The sequence below is a fragment of the Thalassophryne amazonica genome, chromosome 6, assembly GCF_902500255.1.
Source record: "Thalassophryne amazonica chromosome 6, fThaAma1.1, whole genome shotgun sequence".
In the NCBI taxonomy this organism is placed as follows: Eukaryota; Metazoa; Chordata; class Actinopteri; order Batrachoidiformes; family Batrachoididae; genus Thalassophryne; species Thalassophryne amazonica.
The window spans coordinates 110,181,077-110,202,125 of record NC_047108.1 but is presented as its reverse complement, the minus strand read 5'-3'; the positions used below and the strand labels follow the sequence as shown (position 1 = coordinate 110,202,125).

The 21,049-nt window shown below is 41.7% G+C and overlaps 1 protein-coding gene across 1 annotated transcript in view; it reads right to left on the bottom strand.

Moving 5' to 3' along the window:
- Positions 1-1,095: 1,095 nt before the first annotated feature.
- The window catches only part of clcn6 (chloride channel 6), a 192,142-nt gene continuing 172,188 nt past the window's right edge, over positions 1,096-21,049 (bottom strand). The window contains exons 18-23 of the mRNA XM_034173132.1: positions 15,674-15,860; positions 12,683-12,843; positions 5,800-5,956; positions 5,254-5,361; positions 5,053-5,178; positions 1,096-1,183 (exon numbers count right to left, since the gene is read on the bottom strand). Coding sequence (XP_034029023.1) covers positions 1,103-1,183; positions 5,053-5,178; positions 5,254-5,361; positions 5,800-5,956; positions 12,683-12,843; positions 15,674-15,860 — 820 coding nt within the window. The 3' untranslated portion in view covers positions 1,096-1,102. The remainder of the gene's footprint in view (positions 1,184-5,052; positions 5,179-5,253; positions 5,362-5,799; positions 5,957-12,682; positions 12,844-15,673; positions 15,861-21,049) is intronic.

The following is a 21,049-nucleotide window of genomic DNA, read 5'->3' as shown; positions in this document are numbered from 1 at the left end:
CCTCTCAGCTTGCTTCTGTGCTGGAAGCCATGTAGTAAACAGGAGTTTCCAGCAGGGGACAGGATGTTCAAAGAAAAAGTGCTAACTCATTGTTTGGGTCTGTCATCGCCTTTAATGCTACCAGAAGCGATCGTGGTGTTAAAATTCAAAATCAGCTTGTTAGTATTTGCAAGTGTACTGGAGACAATACTGGAATTTATCAGTTATCTGTAACTTCCGATACATTTTTGGGTGGTTTATCAGTTTAGCTTTATAAAAGATAACTTTTCAGTTATCTGATTATCTGTTATTGAAGTTCATTTTTTGGTTATCTGTGCCCACCACTGATTGGCATACGATGGATAACTTGTCATGGTGTGACAGGGCCTTTAGCATTACAACAGCACAACTGCCCAACTGTGTATCCAGTCATAAAGCGTTTCTATCCTGACTGCTCCACTAACATACGTGGATTAAAACCATTATATTTGACAAAATATGACAAACTGTTCCTTTGCAGCATAACTATGTTGCTTATTATAACTGTGGGTTGCTAGCACTATTTTGAGTCTAAGGTGGCCATTGATTAGCCTCTGATATACAAATTAAAAAAAAATTCTAACAAAGAGCCATCATCAAATCTTGATTACTCACAATGTTTCAGTATAAGCAGCACTGTGAAAAAACACAGATGTCCTTGAACAGGACAACTGTGTTCATCTTTTAAAGTCTCTTCCTGCCAAAAGACTGAGGACTTTCTGCAGTGGCGGACTGTGCGGATTCGAAATGATGGTATCATCCAACAAATGGGACAAGATGTTGGTGTTAGTGGGCATGTGCTTGTAGCGGGAGGCTGACAGGGTGGAGCCACATATCGTGACAGATGGCTGGTTCTCACAGGCTTTCGGTGACATGTCAGCGTCACACTCCTTGAGGACTCCTGGAAGTGGACTCAGGTTCTGCATGTGTCCAGTTAAAGACTGAAACTGTCCCTCACACCCATTAAATAGAAATCAAAGACAAGTTGGAAATGTGTCCACATTTTCCCGCACATATTGTTTAATCAGATTTGTTGTTGTGATCGGATGAAGACTCAAATTCAGGAACGGTGGAGCCGGATGGTTCAAATGGAGATGTAATGCTGTCGTAGTTTGGCCACAAGGAACTCGTGGGTTAGATTATGTCTCGTGATTATTCCAACAATCTGCAAGAGATGGCAGACATCAAACACAGACTTTTATTCTTCATGGAAAAACAATCTTAGAAGGTTTAAAGCAGTGGTGCCCAAAGTATTCCACAAAGGGCCGAGAAGGTCCAGGTTTTCTTTGCAGCCACTGACTCCAGCAGGTGATTTCACTGATGAACATCACTTTAAGCAGGTGGGATGAGTTCATCAGTGAAATCACTTGCTGGAAAACCTGCACCCTCTCCGCCCTTTCTGGAATACTTTGGACACAACTGGCTTAAAGACATTCCTGGTGTGGCTTTCAAACTGTTGGAATGCCATAGCAGAGAATCCGGATTCAAAGAACACAGCAGGCAGATCCTTCTTACCGCTCACATCATCATTTGAACAAACATTTGGAACGTATCCTGCCTGATGTCCCACAAATATCTCACAGGTTGAATTAGGTTAGAAACAGACCCATGCAGGGAACAGCATCATATCACGTCATAGCCACAGGGCCAGTGATGAGCATTAGGCTGCTACTGCCCCCCACCAACACCCCCCAGTTTGAAAATGCATCTTCATTTAATCCCAAGAAAAATAAGTTCCCTGTTGCTGTTTCAAAGAATTTAACCAAATAAGGACCCAATACCTAAAACAGTATATTCATCATGGCAATCCCTCAGTAGCAAGGAAGAGTGTCTCTTAATTGATTCCCATCCCACACTTCCCTATCATCTTCCAAGTCTTCTGAATCTTCTTGGGAGATGCAGAGACATTCCCGAGTCAGCTGGGAAATATAATCCTTCCCAGGACATGTTGGAAAACAAAAGACAGGAATCTGACACAGAAAAGACACAGAGGAGAGACCAAGCAGCTGTCAGGAGGGCAGCCATTCAAGACTATTCAGGTGGACAATGGGGAAAGGGTAGGGAGCAGATAAGGTATTGGGCAGATAGCAGGATTCATTCGAGTTTGTGTCTGGGGAAGTGAAGGGAGATGGCGAGTCATCAGGTGGTCAGATAGGTGACTGGGAGTAAGCGACAGGTTTTTACAGCCAGCCGACCCCTCAGAAGGAGAAACATCAGCAGGTCACACCAAGAAAGCTCTTCACAAGGTGAGACATGAAAAGGTTGGGTGGCCAGGATGCAAGATGTTTAAAGGAGGATCACTAGGTGGCCCTTTGGGTAGCAAGCCATCAACTGGGTGGAGACTAGGATGCGCCAGCAGGGTCACCCTCCCAGGTGCTGATCAGCAGGCAGAAGCTTACAGAGAGGTCCAGGTGGATAATTAAGTTTCCAGCCCAGGATAAGAAGAATGCATGGGGCCATTACTCCCCACTGGAACAGGACCCTGAGAGGCGTGTTGGTCGTTTGCCTTTCCTGCTTCTGTCTTCACTGGGGCAAAGTCTTGGGATGTGGCAAAGACGACCTCCAGAGATGGCTCTGATGGTGGACTTACTGCAGTGATTCCTAGAGCTGGCTCCGAGGGTTCAGTGGTAACTACCTCTGGAGTAGGCCCTGGCGGAGTGGCTACTTCTGGAGCGGGACCTGATGGAGCAACTTCCTCCGTGACGGGACATGATGGAGCACATTACTCTGTGGCAGGCTCCAGGGCTGCAGCTTCCTCTGGAGCTTCATCATGGGCTGCAGTTTCCTCTGGAGATGGCTCAAGGGCTGTAAGCTCCTCTGGGGGTGGGATCTGTCACCTCCTTCAGGGCTTGGCTATCACTTCCTCCTCCTCTGGGTACAACAGAGTTCTCTGCGTGTGGTAGTTGAGTAAGTGCTGTGGGCACTGAAGACAGCAGAGGTGTGTATAGCACTGAAGACGGTTGGGGGAATAGAGTGCTGAGAGCTGAAGAGCAGAAGACTGTGGAAATGCATAAAGTGCTGTAGAGTGTCGTGGTGCATGAACAGCTAAGGTCAGCAAAGATGTGTGGAGAACTGGTGGCTCCAGAGGCAAAAACTGAGTGGATGCTGTAGCTGACATCTGAGGAGGTAAGTTGTGTGAGGACAACTGAGGGAGAGCAGACTGCAAAACAGAAAATTGACTGTATGGTCGTAAAGAGAAACATAAGGAAGGAAGTGTCTCTAAGGCCATTAATGATGTAGGCAGTACTGACGACTGAACAGAAGGAGTGACAAGAGTAGAGAAGTAAGTGACAGGGGCATCTGGATCTGGTTCATATAAAAATTCCATAGGATCCTCGATGTATGGAGGAATCCTGTCCTGTATGAAAAGGAATTTTTTGGCAAGTAAGATCAGGGCAAGTGAACCCTATGATGGGTTGGCATGAATAATGTCTGAGTCAAAAATGTTGTCTATGTTCTTACTGTCTATACAATCAAAGAAGTCCAGGTATAATTCCATATTCTTGAAAAATAATTCCTCAGATTTCTGGAGGTCCAGTGTGTCCCTCCTCAGAGTCATTCCAATAGCTGATTGCTGGACGGGTAGACTTTGATGGTAAATATTTCTCTGGGTGTCACACCCAATCAGGAAGCTTCTACTCATTAAACAACATGTCTAAATCCTACAAATGTGAGAACCAGACTTAACTTAGGAAAATCCATTACATCAGGATTTCTGTCCTCTGGGTTCATGTTTTGGCCAGATTATACAAAACCACAAGAGGCAAGACGACAGGCAAAGTGACTATGAAAAGCTACAAAGAAACCTGAGTGAGTATGAATGCAGAGGTGTCAACCTGACTCCAGACGAGGAGGCTGCAGGTTTCTTTGAACTCAGCTGATCCCATCTGCTGTTAATCAGTGAAATCACCCGGTGGAGTCAATGAAGTGGAGCAGAGAAGGATTCTCTTTCACCAAAACATTAAATCTAGGCTTGCATCTCAGATGTACCTTCTGGCAATTTGTAGGTGAACTTTCAGCTCTTCTTTTTAAGAAAACCCTCCTCTGTACCACTTCATCATGAAGCTGTACAACTGGAGATACAAAATGCAAAACATGCACTGTGCACAATTTCTCCAATCACAGCCACAGAAACAGCCTGTAACTTCTTCTGGGTTGTCTGGGTGTCTTGGTGGCTTTCCTCACTCTTCCACACTTAGTTTTTGAGAACTGTCGACTCCACACAGATTTACCATAGAGTCTCATAACTTTGTATTTCTACATAACTGATGTAAATAAAGTCCAAGACATATTCAGTGACTTTTAAATGTTCATGTATCCATCCTGACTTATCTGAAGAAAACTGGCTATAAAAATGATTATTTACAGGTATTATACCAATGGGGCTGATTACTTATGCAACCCATCATACTGGCTTTTATATTTTTAATTAATTTATATCAAGCTGTAGAGATTTGGTTTGACTTTGAGTTTAAGGAAGATAATTTTAGAAAGTTTTATAATGAGAAGCCTGATTTACTTTTTATATTTGAAATGGCATAAACAAATTTAAAATGTGTGAAATACTAAGGGGCTGAATACTTTTGCAAACCACTGTAATTCTTTGTTTTTGACACATTTAAATGGAGGAAGCTGCCATCACACCAGCTGACAAGTTCACGGTCAGATCAGTGGCTCTGAAGGAGACACCGCATGACTGTTCATCTGAGACTTTGACAAGGTTTTCCTGAGAAGACCTACAGCTGTCTGTGCATAGATTAAAGAGCTGAGGGGACAGGACACAGCCCTGAGGACAACCTGTGTTCATCATGATGACAGAGGACATAAACAAAAACTTGCTGCATTCTGTCAGTTAAAAAGTTCAAGATTATCAATGAAATCTGATCAGGTAACACAAATAGGAAGCTACTTGTTCAATTCAGATTAGTGTTGGGAACATTTGGTGTTGAAGTCTTAAAACTGTTCAGTGCCTTGCTGCAATATTTGGCACCAGCCTTGAAAATCCAAACCTCCTTTTGTTCATTGAATACTTACTTCTCCCACAGCGTTGACCACTGGGAGGTGCCGCAGGCCCATGGTCCTGAACAGATTGAAGACCTGGGAGACATAGGTGTTTGGCGACACCGTGTATGGACATGGGTTCATGTAAGGGGTGATGTCCTGCACACAGACAAATGGCTTGTCAAATGAGACAGTTCTGTCCTGACCAGAGGTTCTGTTTGAACGCAGCCATACCACTATCATGCGGGGGTTGAGCAGAGCCAGATCCAAGTCATGGATGTCTGGATATCGTGGATAATCTTCGGTCATCTCTGCATAGGACAGTCTGGGCTGAGAGGCGCTCTGTGAGGTAGAGAGGGGGAGGGACAGACAGCCATGGATTTTGAAACAACGCTCTTTTCCTGTGTGAAGCATCCGCCGCGTTGACACAAAAGCAGTCAGTCTGACAAACAACCCACCAGACCAACAGTATTATTGACAGCAGCATCATCTGTCAAGATAATTTCAGTGTTTTGGTTCAACCAATCAAGAACAAGTTCCAGTTTAACATTATTACTATCCTGAAATAATCAAGAGAAGACTAAAAAATGGAATGGATGTAGTTATTCCAACAAAACATGACACATCTCAGGTTCATGCTGTGTGAAACAAAACAGAAGTCAGAATCACTGTGGATCTTTATTTTTGTTTTTTACCATTTTTTTTTATACCATCCCAGCTTTTTCTGTTTTGAGATTTTGTGTGTGTGTGTGTGTGTGTGTGCGCGCGCATTTTACAGACCGACTGGTTTTCTGCATAGCACACCCCTCTGATGAGCAGGTTGACCAGCTGGGAGCGCAGGATGAGACCGTGGAATGTGAGCGGTCTGAAGCGTTCCTCCAAGGTCCACTCCTCACTGGGGGACTGGTCAGGATACAGGTTTGGATAAGGAGCATGCCTGCACACAAAGAACAGCTGATCACTAGTGATGATAGAAAAACACAACTTTGTCTGGGCAGTTCAACTGGATTGGAGACTATGTCATGCTTTATGGAGCTGAGACCCAAAGCCGTGACGGAGGATCTGGAGAAAAGCCTACATGCTGGAGAGCTAAATCCTCTCAAGTTCCAAATCAATAAAAAAACAACAATTTCTTCTTCCTTCAGCTGCTCCCATTAGGGGACGTCACAGCAGATCAATTGTTTCCATCTCACCCTGTCCTCTGTATCTTCCTCTGTCTCACCAACCACCTGCATGTCCTCCCTCAGCACATCCATAAACCTCCTCTTTGGCCTCCCTCTTCTTCTCCTGCCTGGTGGCTCCATCCTCAGCATCCTTCTCCCTAGATACCCTGGGTCCCTCCTCTGCACATGTCCAAACAAGCTTAATCTCACCTCTCTGACTTTGTTTCCAAACCGTCCCACCTGAGCTGTCCCTCTGATATGTTCATTCCTAATCCTGTCCATTCTCATCACTCCCAAAGAGAATCTCAACATCTTCAGCTCTGCCTCCTGTCTTTTTTTAGTGCCACTGAGCCTCATGTATCAACGTTGCGTACGGCGATATTTGAGCGTATATGGGGTGTATGCCAAAACGGCTGCGCTACTTGGCATTTATCAATGTGGTCGCTGGCGTACGCTGCGCTGAAAATATACACCAGGTCGAGAGGTGGCGTAAATTATACACCAAAATGAACCAGCGCTGGAATCCACATAAAAATGAAGATGATCAACATGATAAACAGTGCCATTATACAAATCAATGCATATGTTACATAAATAACACTTTCCTGATTATACGACATAATAATCAATACAAATCCCGCCTTTGCGGGATTGTTATGGAGCACGATCCGTGGTCATAGCGCTGACAGGAAGGAAAGCGCTGCTCGCCTTTTTCTCCAGACTTCGAGCCTGGAGCCAGAGCAGCGCTGAGCTTAACTTCATGTGGTGTGATCGTTTTAGACAATGGAATTGATAATTACAACTGTAGTTTCGTCATTCCCTTAATTCGTCCGTGCTGCAACCAGGTTTTGTCGTCTCCATTTGGTTGTCACAATACAATAAATACAGAAATACATTTAAAAAATAAAGAAATCTGACCGATTAGGCGTGTCTTATTAATTGAGCGAGCAAATATCCACATGTCAAGAATTACTGACATGTGAAAAGAGAATACAGTGGTCCCTCGCTATAACGCCGTTCACCTGTCGTGGCCTCGGAGTCTCGCAGAGTATTTAGTCCAATTCTGCATGCCTTTTTTTTTTTTTTACAGTGTTCTCTGTTCTGCATATCTGTTTATAAGAATCTTGTTGCTCCGAAGAGAAAAGAGCGCCAACAACTACTCATAACTGTGTTTGTCACTCGGAAACAGACACCTGCAGCCAGGTGTGAGTTTGGAAAAGGCACAGCGTCAGGACGCAGAGGCCCGATCTGTGAAATACTGGTTAGTCACTATTAATAATTTCTTATGTGTCCGACCTCGTTCGTTGATCTTTAAAATTAATTTGTTAGTTCTAAATGCCATCATAATTATTTATAGGAAAATGTTCTATTTTTATTTCTCAAACAAATGTTCGGGCCTGAAAACAGTTTGGTATTATTCTCCTACTAAGGTTTGAACTTTGAGAGTGTTTACACACGAGAGAAAAGTGAGAAAATGTTCATGCCTGATTGAGAAAGTGTATAAACTGTGTAGTGAGGGTTTTTACAGCTTTGAAACATCTATAATAAATGTAAAAAATAACGCTGACTACGTCGCAGTTTCGCGTATTACGGGCTATTTTTTAGAACGTAACTCCAGTGATTAATGAGGGACCACTGTAACACTTTTTTGATTATACTACAAAACAACTGATACGACGGCCGCTTTTGACGCTCTATTGGCACGCATCGTGATTGGTGGAGTTCTTTTTCATTGCCGTCTTTCCGGCTTCCATGTCGTAAAATGAGGGTGTGTCTGAAGCAGAGTCTGAATATTTATGGGCGTGTTTATTATAATTACGATCGTTTCCACCCGCCTTCTGGGGAAAACCTGGTCTTGTTAGGAGAGATGGCATCCATCCCACTTTGGATGGAGCAGCTCTCATTTCTAGAAATCTGGCCAATTTTCTTAAATCCTCCAAACTGTGACTATCCAGGGTTGGGACCAGGAAGCAGAGTTGTAGTCTTACACACCTCTCTGCAACTTCTCTCCCCCTGCCATCCCCTCATTACCCCATCCCTGTAGAGACGGTGCCTGCTCCCAGACCACCAATAACCAGCAAAAATCTATTTAAGCATAAAAATTCAAAAAGAAAAAATAATATAGCACCTTCAACTGCACCACAGACTAAAACAGTTAAATGTGGTCTATTAAACATTAGGTCTCTCTCTTCTAAGTCCCTGTTAGTAAATGATATAATAATTGATCAACATATTGATTTATTCTGCCTTACAGAAACCTGGTTACAGCAGGATGAATATGTTAGTTTAAATGAGTCAACACCCCCGAGTCACACTAACTGCCAGAATGCTCGTAGCACGGGCCGAGGCGGAGGATTATCAGCAATCTTCCATTCCAGCTTATCAATTAATCAAAAACCCAGACAGAGCTTTAATTCATTTGAAAGCTTGACTCTTAGTCTTGTCCATCCAAATTGGAAGTCCCAAAAACCAGTTTTATTTGTTATTATCTATCGTCCACCTGGTCGTTACTGTGAGTTTCTCTGTGACTTTTCAGACCTTTTGTCTGATTTAGTGCTTAGCTCAGATAAGATAGTTATAGTGGGCGATTTTAACATCCACACAGATGCTGAGAATGACAGCCTCAACACTGCATTTAATCTATTATTAGACTCAATTGGCTTTGCTCAAAATGTAAATGAGTCCACCCACCACTTTAATCATATCTTAGATCTTGTTCTGACTTATGGTATGGAAATTGAAGACTTAACAGTATTCCCTGAAAACTCCCTTATGTCTGATCACATTTCTTAATAACATTTACATTTACTCTGATGGACTACCCAGCAGTGGGGAATAAGTTTCATTACACTAGAAGTCTTTCAGAAAGCGCTGTAACTAGGTTTAAGGATATGATTCCTTCTTTATGTTCTCTAATGCCATATACCAACACAGTGCAGAGTAGCTACCTAAACTCTGTAAGGGAGATAGAGTATCTCGTCAATAGTTTTACATCCTCATTGAAGACAACTTTGGATGCTGTAGCTCCTCTGAAAAAGAGAGCTTTAAATCAGAAGTGCCTGACTCCATGGTATAACTCACAAACTCGCAGCTTAAAGCAGATAACCCGTAAGTTGGAGAGGAAATGGCGTCTCACTAATTTAGAAGATCTTCACTTAGCCTGGAAAAAGAGTCTGTTGCTCTATAAAAAAGCCCTCCGTAAAGCTAGGACATCTTACTGCTCATCACTAATTGAAGAAAATAAGAACAACCCCAGGTTTCTTTTCAGCACTGTAGCCAGGCTGACTTTAACTAGTAATGACTTCATGACTTTCTTTGCTAATAAAATTTTAACTATTAGAGAAAAAATTACTCATAACCATCCCAAAGACGTATCGTTATCTTTGGCTGCTTTCAGTGATGCCGGTATTTGGTTAGACTCTTTCTCTCCGATTGTTCTGTCTGAGTTATTTTCATTAGTTACTTCCTCCAAACCATCAACATGTCTATTAGACCCCATTCCTACCAGGCTGCTCAAGGAAGCGCTACCATTATTTAATGCTTCGATCTTAAATATGATCAATCTATCTTTATTAGTTGGCTATGTACCACAGGCTTTTAAGGTGGCAGTAATTAAACCATTACTTAAAAAGCCATCACTTGACCCAACTATCTTAGCTAATTATAGGCCAATCTCCAACCTTCCTTTTCTCTCAAAAATTCTTGAAAGGGTAGTTGTAAAACCGCTAACTGTTCATCTGCAGAGGAATGGTCTATTTGAAGAGTTTCAGTCAGGTTTTAGAATTCATCATAGTACAGAAACAGCATTAGTGAAGGTTACAAATGATCTTCTTATGGCCTCAGACAGTGGACTCATCTCTGTGCTTGTTCTGTTAGACCTCAGTGCTGCTTTTGATACTGTTGACCATAAAATTTTATTACAGAGATTAGAGCATGCCATAGGTATTAAAGGCACTGCGCTGCGGTGGTTTGAATCATATTTATCTAATAGATTACAATTTGTTCATGTAAATGGCGAATCTTCTTCACAGACTAAGGTTAATTATGGAGTTCCACAAGGTTCTGTGCTAGGACCAATTTTATTCACTTTATACATGCTTCCCTTAGGCAGTATTATTAGACAGCATTGCTTAAATTTTCATTGTTACGCAGATGATACCCAGCTTTATCTATCCATGAAGCCAGAGGACACACACCAATTAGCTAAACTGCAGGATTGTCTTACAGACATAAAGACATGGATGACCTCTAATTTCATGCTTTTAAACTCAGATAAAACTGAATTTATTGAATTTTTTATTAAATCTTAGAAACATGGTGTCTAACCAGATCCTTACTCTGGATGGCATTACCCTGACCTCTAGTAATACTGTGAGAAATTTTGGAGTCATTTTTGATCAGGATATGTTATTCAATGTGCATATTAAACAAATATGTAGGACTGCTTTTTTGCATTTACGCAATATCTCTAAAATTAGAAAGGTCTTGTCTCAGAGTGATGCTGAAAAACTAATTCATGCATTTATTTCCTCTAGGCTGGACTATTGTAATTCATTATTATCAGGTTGTCCTAAAAGATCCCTGAAAAGCCTTCAGTTAATTCAAAATGCTGCAGCTAGAGTACTAATGGGGACTAGAAGGAGAGAGCATATCTCACCCATATTGGCCTCTCTTCATTGGCTTCCTGTTAATTCTAGAATAGAATTTAAAATTCTTCTTCTTACTTATAAGGTTTTGAATAATCAGGTGCCATCTTATCTTAGGGACCTCATAGTACCATATCACCCCAATAGAGCGCTTCGCTCTCAGACTGCAGGCTTACTTGTAGTTCCTAGGGTTTGTAAGAGTAGAATGGGAGGCAGAGCCTTCAGCTTTCAGGCTCCTCTCCTGTGGAACCAGCTCCCAATTCGGATTAGGGAGACAGACACCCTCTCTACTTTTAAGATTAGGCTTAAAACTTTCCTTTTTGCTAAAGCTTATAGTTAGGGCTGGATCAGGTGACCCTGAACCATCCCTTAGTTATGCTGCTATAGACTTAGACTGCTGGGGGGTTCCCATGATGCATTGAGTGTTTCTTTCTCTTTTTGCTCTGTATGCACCACTCTGCATTTAATCATTAGTGATTGATCTCTGCTCCCCTTCACAGCATGTCTTTTTCCTGGTTCTCTCCCTCAGCCCCAACCCGTCCCAGCAGAAGACTGCCACTCCCTGAGCCTGGTTCTGCTGGAGGTTTCTTCCTGTTAAAAGGGAGTTTTTCCTTCCCACTGTCGCCAAGTGCTTGCTCACAGGGGGTCGTTTTGACCGTTGGGGTTTTTACGTAATTATTGTATGGCCTTGCCTTACAATATAAAGCGCCTTGGGGCAACTGTTTGTTGTGATTTGGCGCTATATAAATAAAATTGATTGATTGACATCCTTTTCAGCTCTGTCCATTTGTCTGGTCAATCGGTCCTTTTCTCTTTCCTTACTATTCATCTTCTTGTACATCTGACAATATGCCTTTTCCTTAGCTTTTGCTGCTTCTTTTTTCGCCTTACACCACATCTCCTTGTACTCCTGTCTACTTTCATCATCTCTCCGATTATCCCAATTCTTTTTCGCCAACCTCTTTCTCCTTATGCTTTCCTTTTCCAATTTCTTTTAGCTGCATCTCCTACAAAGAATGTAGTCCACGTGTGTGCACCTTCCTCCACTCTTATATGTCACCCTGTACTCCTCCTTTTTCTTAAAGTAAGTATTCACCACTGCCATTTCCATCTTTTGAAAAATTAACTACCATCTATCCTTCCACATTCCTGTCCTTGATACCATATCTACCCATTACATCCTCATCAGCTCTTTCTCCATCTCACAACCTACCTGTGGGGCATATGCAACATACTCTTCCTTTAAAATGACCCCAACACCATTTCTCTTCCTGTCCATGATACAACAACTTAAACCTCCCTCCTATGCTACTGCTGTTACATCCCTTCCACTTGGTCTCTTGCGCACACAATATGTGTACTTTATTATATCAGCCAGCTCTCTCCCTTTACCAGTCATACTGCCAACATTCAATGTCCCGTGGTCAATGGTGGTCGCTGTTAACCTGGGCCTCGTCTGATACGGTATGGAAATTCGATTTGTGTTCTGCATGTTTGGGTTGGCTTGTTTTTTTTAAAGGAGGGTGCCCTTCCTGATGCAACCCTCCTCATTTATCCAGACTTGGGGACGGTACTCAAAGTGTACTGGCTGCACACCCCATATGGGTGAGATTTGACAAACTTTACCTTCCTCATTTATCAAGGTTTGGCACCGCTACCTAGAATGTACTGCCTGCAAACACAAGAACTTCAAATTACAACCAAACAAGAAGATTAAAATATCAACCATTATAATTTCAGGATTCCAAATGGTCTGCAGGCTGTAGACCAGCCAACATGTCACATTACAGCATCATGCTCAGAATGAAGGTTTTTCATGACTGAAGGTCATATGGCTGAAGGGGGATGTCCTACCTCCTATCCAACATCTGCTGCAGCAGGTCCTCCCCCTCGTCAGTTGGCTCCACAGCAACACTTTGCTCGTCACAGACATTTCTCAGCTCACTGGATGGATATGACTTCATGGACTGACACCGACGCCGCTGCTCCCCCGCCCGGGATACAATATTGGATTTCTGAATGGGACCGTTTATAAACCATTATTCTTTGATAGCACACAGCCCTGAGAATAAATAAGATATCAAATATTACAGTATACTTCTGAAGAAACTGATGTCAGAAAGTAACAGTGAAGTGGCCTAAAATACTCCACAACAAAAGCTGCCCTTGAGCAAGGTTGATAATCCTCCAACTGAAAACTCTCAAACTGCCATCCTGTTTGTACAAACAACAGATTGGCCAGACAAAGGGACCGAGCTGGAAAGGATGAGCAGCAAAGTTCGGATGATAAAGGATGCAAATGGTAATGTGCTGACAAGTGAAGTGAAGAGAGTCCATGTCATCTACAGTCCATAATATAATCAGAAGATTCAGAGAATCTGGACAACTTTCTACATGTAAGCGGCAAGGCTGAAAACCAACATTGAATGCTCATGACCTTCGATCCCTCAGGCGGCACTGCAATAAAAACCGACATCACTGGAGGATCTTACCGCGTGGGCTCAGTAATACTTCAGAAAACCATTGTCAGTTAACGCAGTTCGTCGCTACATCTATAAATCCAAGTTAAAACTCTACCATGCAAAGTGAAAGCCATACATCACCAGCATCCAGAAACGCTGTTGCCTTCTCTGGGCCCAAGTTCATTTGAAATAGACATATGCAAAGTGGAAAATTGTGCTGTGGTCTGATGATTCCACATTTCAAATTGTTTTTGGAAATCATGGACGTCATGTCCTCTGGACAAAAGAGGAAAAAGAAACTGTTGCATCCAAGCAACGTCTTTTTCAGGGACGTCCCTGCTTATTTCAGCAGGACAATGTCAAGCCACATTCTGCACGTGTTACAACAATGTGGCTTCATAGTAAAAGAGTGCGGGTACTAGACTGGCCTGCCTGCAGTCCAGACCTGTCGCCCATTGAAAATGTGTGGCGCATTATGAAGTCATGGATGCTTAGGAGAAAAAAAAAGAGAGCAATGTGATTCATCTATAATATTCAAGACAGCAAGACCGCTGTAGGCATTTGGAAAACTAAGGGGGGTCTGGGGGGGATGCCCCCCCCCCAAATAAATTTTGAGAATATAAGTGCCCTGTGGTGCATTCTGGTGCATTCTTTGGGCTAAATTTGGATCAGCTGTTAAATTTCTCTTGTGATCTCATGCAGTATGGCACAACATGTGGCTTTTGAATGCATGTTGTGCCATCCTGTAGGAGCAGGTACAGAATATAACAACACAATAGTATACAAATATAGCTAAATCTTGATAAAAACTTTAGTTTGTTTTTGATTGGGCTCAAAGACTAGGCAATTAAAAATCATAACTCTCAACTATCATGTTATAAATAACTTCATAATTGCTTTCAGACTAGATAAAGAGATATCATATCATATTATCATACCATAATACTGAAGCCACTCGATTACTATTATTCATTCAATAATGCACAACAATGAAATGTTAAGTTTGTTTAAATTATCCATCTCAGTCTGAGCCCAAAACCCTCTAAGAATCTGAACCTGAATTTTTTTTTCAATTTTATACAGAAATTTATTGATTTACATACCTTGATTAACATACCTTATAGCAAAAAAAAACCACGTTCTTGTGTAAATTCATCTAAATCCATTCAAAGCCACAGTCTTTTTTTTCCAATGAAAGAAAGTCTAGATTAATGAAAAAAGTCACATAATCTTGTCTAAAATCCTGTTTGAACAGCACAATGTTTATTTTCCAGAGAGAGAAAAATTCTTACCGTGTTTTCTGAGGGCACAGTTCACTTTTCCCTTTTCTTTTATCTTTCAGGTGTGTTCATGAAGCCAGCGACAATTCCACGGATTCTTGTCCTTATCAGACTTGTTCAAACAGTCTTTCTCGCCATCTTCTCTCTGTCCGACGACGGTCCGTGACAGAGACACGCTGCACACATCTTTTTTTTAAAAACGTTAGAACTCTAAAGGTTTGCGATATCCACATGCTACGTTTAGCTTAAGCTTCGCGCAGGAGACACACAGTGTTGCCACAGCAACCAACCAGTCTCGCTTTATGACATCTGTCGCAACAGCCAGGCTTTTTTTTCTCTGAGGACACTGATTCCGCGGGCCGCGGTGGTCTTATAAAACTTGCGCGATGTCGTGAAAAAATAACACTTTGCGATAGACATTTTAAAAACTCAGTGACGATCACGATTACAGAGTAAACCCCCCAATGAAATCTGCGGAATTTCGCAGATCTGCAGATTTTTCACAGCCCTGCATTTCTTTCAGACGGCAAGAATTTACAAAAAGACGGAAAACTGTCCAAAGACGGCGAATAAGCATCCCTGTGAAGTGCAAAATATGACAGCGGAGACCCCGGACTGTTGAACAACTGAAGCAAGAAAGGGAAAGAATTCCACCTACAATGCTTCAACAATTAGTGTCCTCAGTTCCCAAATGCTTATTGAGTGTTGTTAGAAGGAAAGGTGATGTAACACAGTGGTAAACATACCACTGTCCCAGCTTTTTTGAAACGTGTTGCAGACATCCATTTCAAAATGAGCAACTATTTGCACAAAAACAATAAAGTTTGTCAGTTTGAACATTAAATATCTTGTCTTTGTGGTGTACTCAATTGAATATAGGTTGAAGAGGATTTGCAAATCACTGTATTCTGTTTTTATTTACATTTTACACAACGTCCCAACTTCAGTGGAATTGGGGTTGTAAGAGCAAATCAGTGTATCCATCAGTAGTTATTTCTGGATTTAAAAAGACCTTCTTGCAGACACTAAATCTTTCCTCATTTGTTGTGTGTCCCTCTGGATGTGAGGCACGGCAGAGATGGCTAAAAATATTAAATTTTTACCTTAAAGTGAATGTTATTGCTGACCAGGATATTGCCCTTCATGAAGTCCTGCTCATTCTGCCGGTTTTCAGTGACCACAGGGAAGGCATGGTAGACAGTGGTGCGCAGGATGCTGACCAGAGACTGCACCCGGGTATGAGGGTACACGTAGGTTAGGTTGGGCTCCATGATATCACTGGCTCTTAACCTTGGAATGACAACAAAGATGGACACAAAGTGCATTCAGAAAGTTTCTTCTGCTGACCGCCCATTTCATTAGGTACACCTGTTCAACTGCACAATATAGCATGTATTTAAGTCTGTACAAAACAACTATTACGAGTTCTTAGAGGTTCCTCACCTTCTCCTTCTAATTTCTCACATGTTCCTGCATTTCTCCTTCTGATTTCTCATAGGTTCCTACCCTTCTCTTGAGTTCTCACAGGTTCCCATCTTTCTCCTTCTGAGATCTTAAAAGGTTCCTACCCTAGTCCTATCCTTCTCCTTTCCTGCTCATGATGACATCATTAGTTCCTCCATTATCAAACTACTAACCCACATATTTATTGAATCTTCATAAAATGGAACAAAATCAGAAGATTTTAAAATCGAAGAAGTAGTTCTTGAGCTTAAATCCTGAGACCTTCAACAATTATGGTCGAACAAAATTACATCCTTTCAGGTTTTTCAAAGATTGTGGAAAACTTGGTTTAAACATAGTGGTGAAAAATCTTATTAAGTGAATCATCCCACATGGAACCCAGCATGGATTTAGGAAGTCTAATCCTCCTGAAATGTCCACGCTTCCAACTGTATATATCCAAAGCTTTTGATGCTGTTAATCGTGATATCTTACTCTAAAAAATCCTGCACTCTGGTTTGCTTTTCAATTCATTTTATTTTATTTTATTCTTGCTCTTATTTATTTCTATTTCTATTTCCTAGTCTAGTTTTAGTTTGCAGGGGTGGTGACCAAGTGGTTAATGTGCTTGGTTTCAGTTCAGAGGGTTCCAGGTTCAAATCCCACCCCTGTCACATTTCTCCATGTAATGTGGAGTTGCGTCAGGAAGGGCATCCGGCGTAAAACCTGTGCCAATTCAACATGCAGATCAACACTGGATTTCCTGTGGCGACCCCGAGTGCAAACAAGGGAGCAGTCGAAGGGACTTACTAGTCTAGTTTTAGTTTATTTAACCCCCGGAACCTTTTGAAACCTAATTTTGTATCATGTCATGTGAAAGCATATATGGTTTGACAGTAAAGAATCCTTGAATCCTTAGTGTAATTATTTACAAATGCTTACACATCTACAGTAATATAAATATCATAATAAACAATGGTTTGTTGATATTAATGAATGGACTTCCGGTGGGCCATTAGAAGATGCAGGATCCCACAGGGGTCTATTTCAGGGCCACTGCTGTTCCTAATTCCTGCAGCATTATCCTCCTGATACCCAATAGATTTGGTTGAAACTGCTTTATTTCTGTCACATCACAATTTCTCTGTACTTACTCTGATTTACATAATATTTCTAAATGGTTTCAATTAAACAAATTATCTCTAAATTTTTATTTATTTATTTTTTTACCAAACAACAAACAAACAAACAAACAAACTTTGCCTCCATTGGAAATTAGATGATGAGCTGTATCTTATCCACACTTTTTTTTTTTAGTCCTGACTGATTAACCCAACCCACTGGAGTCCAGGAACATAAAAAAAAACCCTTGATGTGGACTTGCTGGTGGATTAAACTGGAACTCTCACATTCACTTAAATTGTAATAAATTGCCCTAATCCACTGGTGTAGTATGCACAGACTGGATCGATTCAAGACAAAGTCTGTGTGACGTCACCCGTAGGATTTCTATACACATCTGGAGCAGCAGATATGAAGCTCATGTCTGGGCAGCAGCAGGGGTAATGAACCTATTAATGCATAAAGAGGCAGATTTGGGTGGCTCAGTGTGTGATAAAAGAAGCCTGAACACACCCCTCTCTTTGGGGTGAGCTACGCTAACAGGCCAGCCTTGGTTTGGGTGTTAATTAAATCATATTTTTTATTAATGGTTTACTTTGTTGTGGACATTAAAAGTCATGAGCCGCTTATTTTCTCAGTAATCATACACTGAATGAAGCAAATGGATGAAGCTACCAATAGCTGTTAAAAGTACTAACACCATTAGCATGCAACATTAAATCCAATGAGAGTTTGACAGCAGAGACATCTTAGGTGAGCCGCTAGGATGTTTCACTGCAACAAGACAGAGTCCAGGTGTTTGTTATAAAACATTCCAAACAGACACAACAGCATAACTGCTATCAGCCTCTGCCAGCAGACTATGAGCTAAAGGCACCACGAGAGGTGGAGACGCTGGGCGCAGTCACTGTCACAAAAACCCATCATGCCCACAATTATACAGAACTTTATGACTTAAAACATCTTAAACTAAGAAATAAGAAAAAAAAATTCACCCCACATAGTTCTCATGGAGGAATATATAGAAAAAGTAATACCCCCGTCACACTAGAGGTCGAATGAGCCCAAACGCCATTGAAATGAAAATTCAACCCACATTCCAGAACAGTCGAGGTGAATTCCAAAACCTCAGACTGAATTCTGAGTGCATTTCAAACAGTTGAACACATTCGTACAGCTGGCCCGAATGTTTAGCTCATGTTCCAAACATCTGCGGTGCGGTCAAGGTGGAAAAATACCGAATGGCGGTCGAAGTGCATCCTGACTGCAGTCTAAACATGCGCACAGCATCCCAAGCAATCAATCAGTTTTATAAGGGTGGGTTTGGAGTTCCTACTGGGGGTGGGTTTGGAGTTCCTGCTGGACAATTGCCTCAAGTGTCCTCGGTCCCACTGTGAAGAGGGTTTGTGGGGAGAGATCTCTGTATGAGGATGTTTCAATGAAAACAAACCCCAGCTAAAAAGTCCACAAAGCAAATATGAAAAAGTCGAAAAATGATAAATTATACTGGCCGGATGTCTCCAAGGATAAAAAGGTCCCCAAATCACGCCTAGGCACCAGGGTGTGTGAGGAAAGCAACTTCTCCTGGTGCTGCAGAGAATGATCTCTTCTGCGGGAGCACTCAGCTGGATAACCCACCAGATCAGAACAGTTCAGATCCTGGACTCCAGCAGCAACAGCCTCAAAGGGCCAAAAGAAATCTACGAAACTACGCCACTGTAAATTGGACCATTGAGGAGAAGAAAATGATCTTCTACTGCTTCGCTTACTCAAGGCATGAGAAGTGGGGCAGGAGGAAAAAGGCAGTATTTGAGGAGCAGATAAAAGAAGCGGATTTTCAAAACAATCTGTACGGGATCGAGCGATATATCGCAATGGCTAGCCAACACCAAAGCTGCCAGAATGCCCAGAATGTGGCACAAATGAGGCAGGAAGCACCTGGAATGCCCCAGAATGTCCCCAGTGGGATATGAATGCAACACGAATGCCATCCAAATGTCCCAAGTGGCACTCAAATGCAACACGAATGCGACCAGAACGTCCCAAGTGGCACCCGAATGCAACACGAATGCGTCCAGAACGTCCCGACTGGGTGTCGAATGTGGTCAGACCAAAGTGACTGCAACACCGAATAGCATAAGAATGCGGGTAGCTGGTGCACAAATCGGTGTCCACATTGATGATCGTATGATCCTGTGCTACAAAGCGTCAGACAAGATGAGCAATATCGCATTGTGGAGTAGAGAAGCTTGAATCTTCGACTGGACTGGGTTGCTTGACGTGAGGACATTTCACCTCAAGACAGAAGTCAGACTACCAGAGCAAGAATTTTAGCTGAGGAAGCTTCTGTGATTTGAAGTGAAACGTCCTCGCATCAAGCAACCCAGTCCAGTTGAAGATTCAAGCTTATCTACTATGGAAACCACCTGGACAACTGAGAGCCTTCACAGAAACGCATTGTGGAGTGAACTTTCATAACTATGTATTATATGTAATATTAATGATGTGGAGAAATTACTAAAATTGCTGAATAAAGGTCAGAAAATGATTTATTTTTTGTGTCAATCTGTATTCTGTAAAGTAGTGACTTCAGTTTTATTGCCTGAATGCTTTCTCGTAATAAATACCTCACCAATCATTTCACAATTCAATTAGAAGTCTCACTCTCATAAGTCTCAATTTATCCCTTCTTAATTAGCCTCTAGTTTTTCTTTTCCACCGGGTTTTCCATCCTGAGGTTTTCTGTAAGAGTAAATACATACTGTATAATGGAAATGGTTTTTCTCTCAATTTGATGGGTGAGATGACAGTCACTATATTCTGCTACTAATATAAGAGATTAATTTCTCTATGATACACTCCATGATGCTTTCAGATCCCGCTGGAGTGGAGTGCACATGATAGGAGTTAAGGGGAAAACTTTAGTACCGACAAAACTGGCCGACCAGGCGTGGCTGTTTTGTTTTATTTATTTTATTTGAGCGCTCCGTGAAAGCAGCGCTGCAGGTGGGTTAAGCGCAGACTTTAATATTAATATCTTTAATATGACACATGCAAAGCTCTTACTTTCTCCCCTGATTATTTCCCATTTTTAACTTAACTTCATAATTAAATTAATTAAGGATCAGACGAGTATCTCATGTTGTGGCTGACATGATGTGTTTAAATACATTTCTCTTTGACAAACTGATGGAATTATTCTCTATCTTGATAATGACTTCAGCGGTCAGGATAGTATAAACAAAATTCATAATTCCAGGTGAACTCTTCAAAACATCTGGACTGGGATGAACAAATTCATTCAAGTCTATTATATAAATAGTCTGATCCTCTTCTGTATTTGTTTGGACAAATAGCGGCTGAACAAATGTGGGACTGAGTCTGAATAAATGTAACAGCACGGAAAACGCTCTTGAAAACATTCATCATGCCCATCGTTTTCTATTTATGTCTGGTTGTCAGACGCTACCCAAGATGGCAGCGCTCTGGCAACGGCCAGCGAATGAGCAGATCCTCCATCTAGTGAGTAAATAGAAATCGATGGTCCTATCCCAACCAGTGTGTGATCTGCAGCTGACACGTTGGGTGTGTCATACTAATACTGTTACATCATTGTATCATCACAAATATGGCTTCAAAGTTAATTCACACTAGAATAAAATACATTCTTGCTTGCTTTTGTGAACTGTCTTCCCAAATAAACAGAGAACTGTTGGTACATTGATCTTATCTTACAACTTCACTGGGGAGGTGTCCTGGAATTTCGGTGGAAGGTCTGGAGTCTCTCTTCCAGTCCTCAATGTTTCACCATACGTCAAAGATTTTTTCTGAAAGTCAGACTGGGTCAAACTCCAGTCAGCATAAGTTATCGGACATGTTAACAGCCATCCTGTCAAAGCCAGAGATACTCCAGC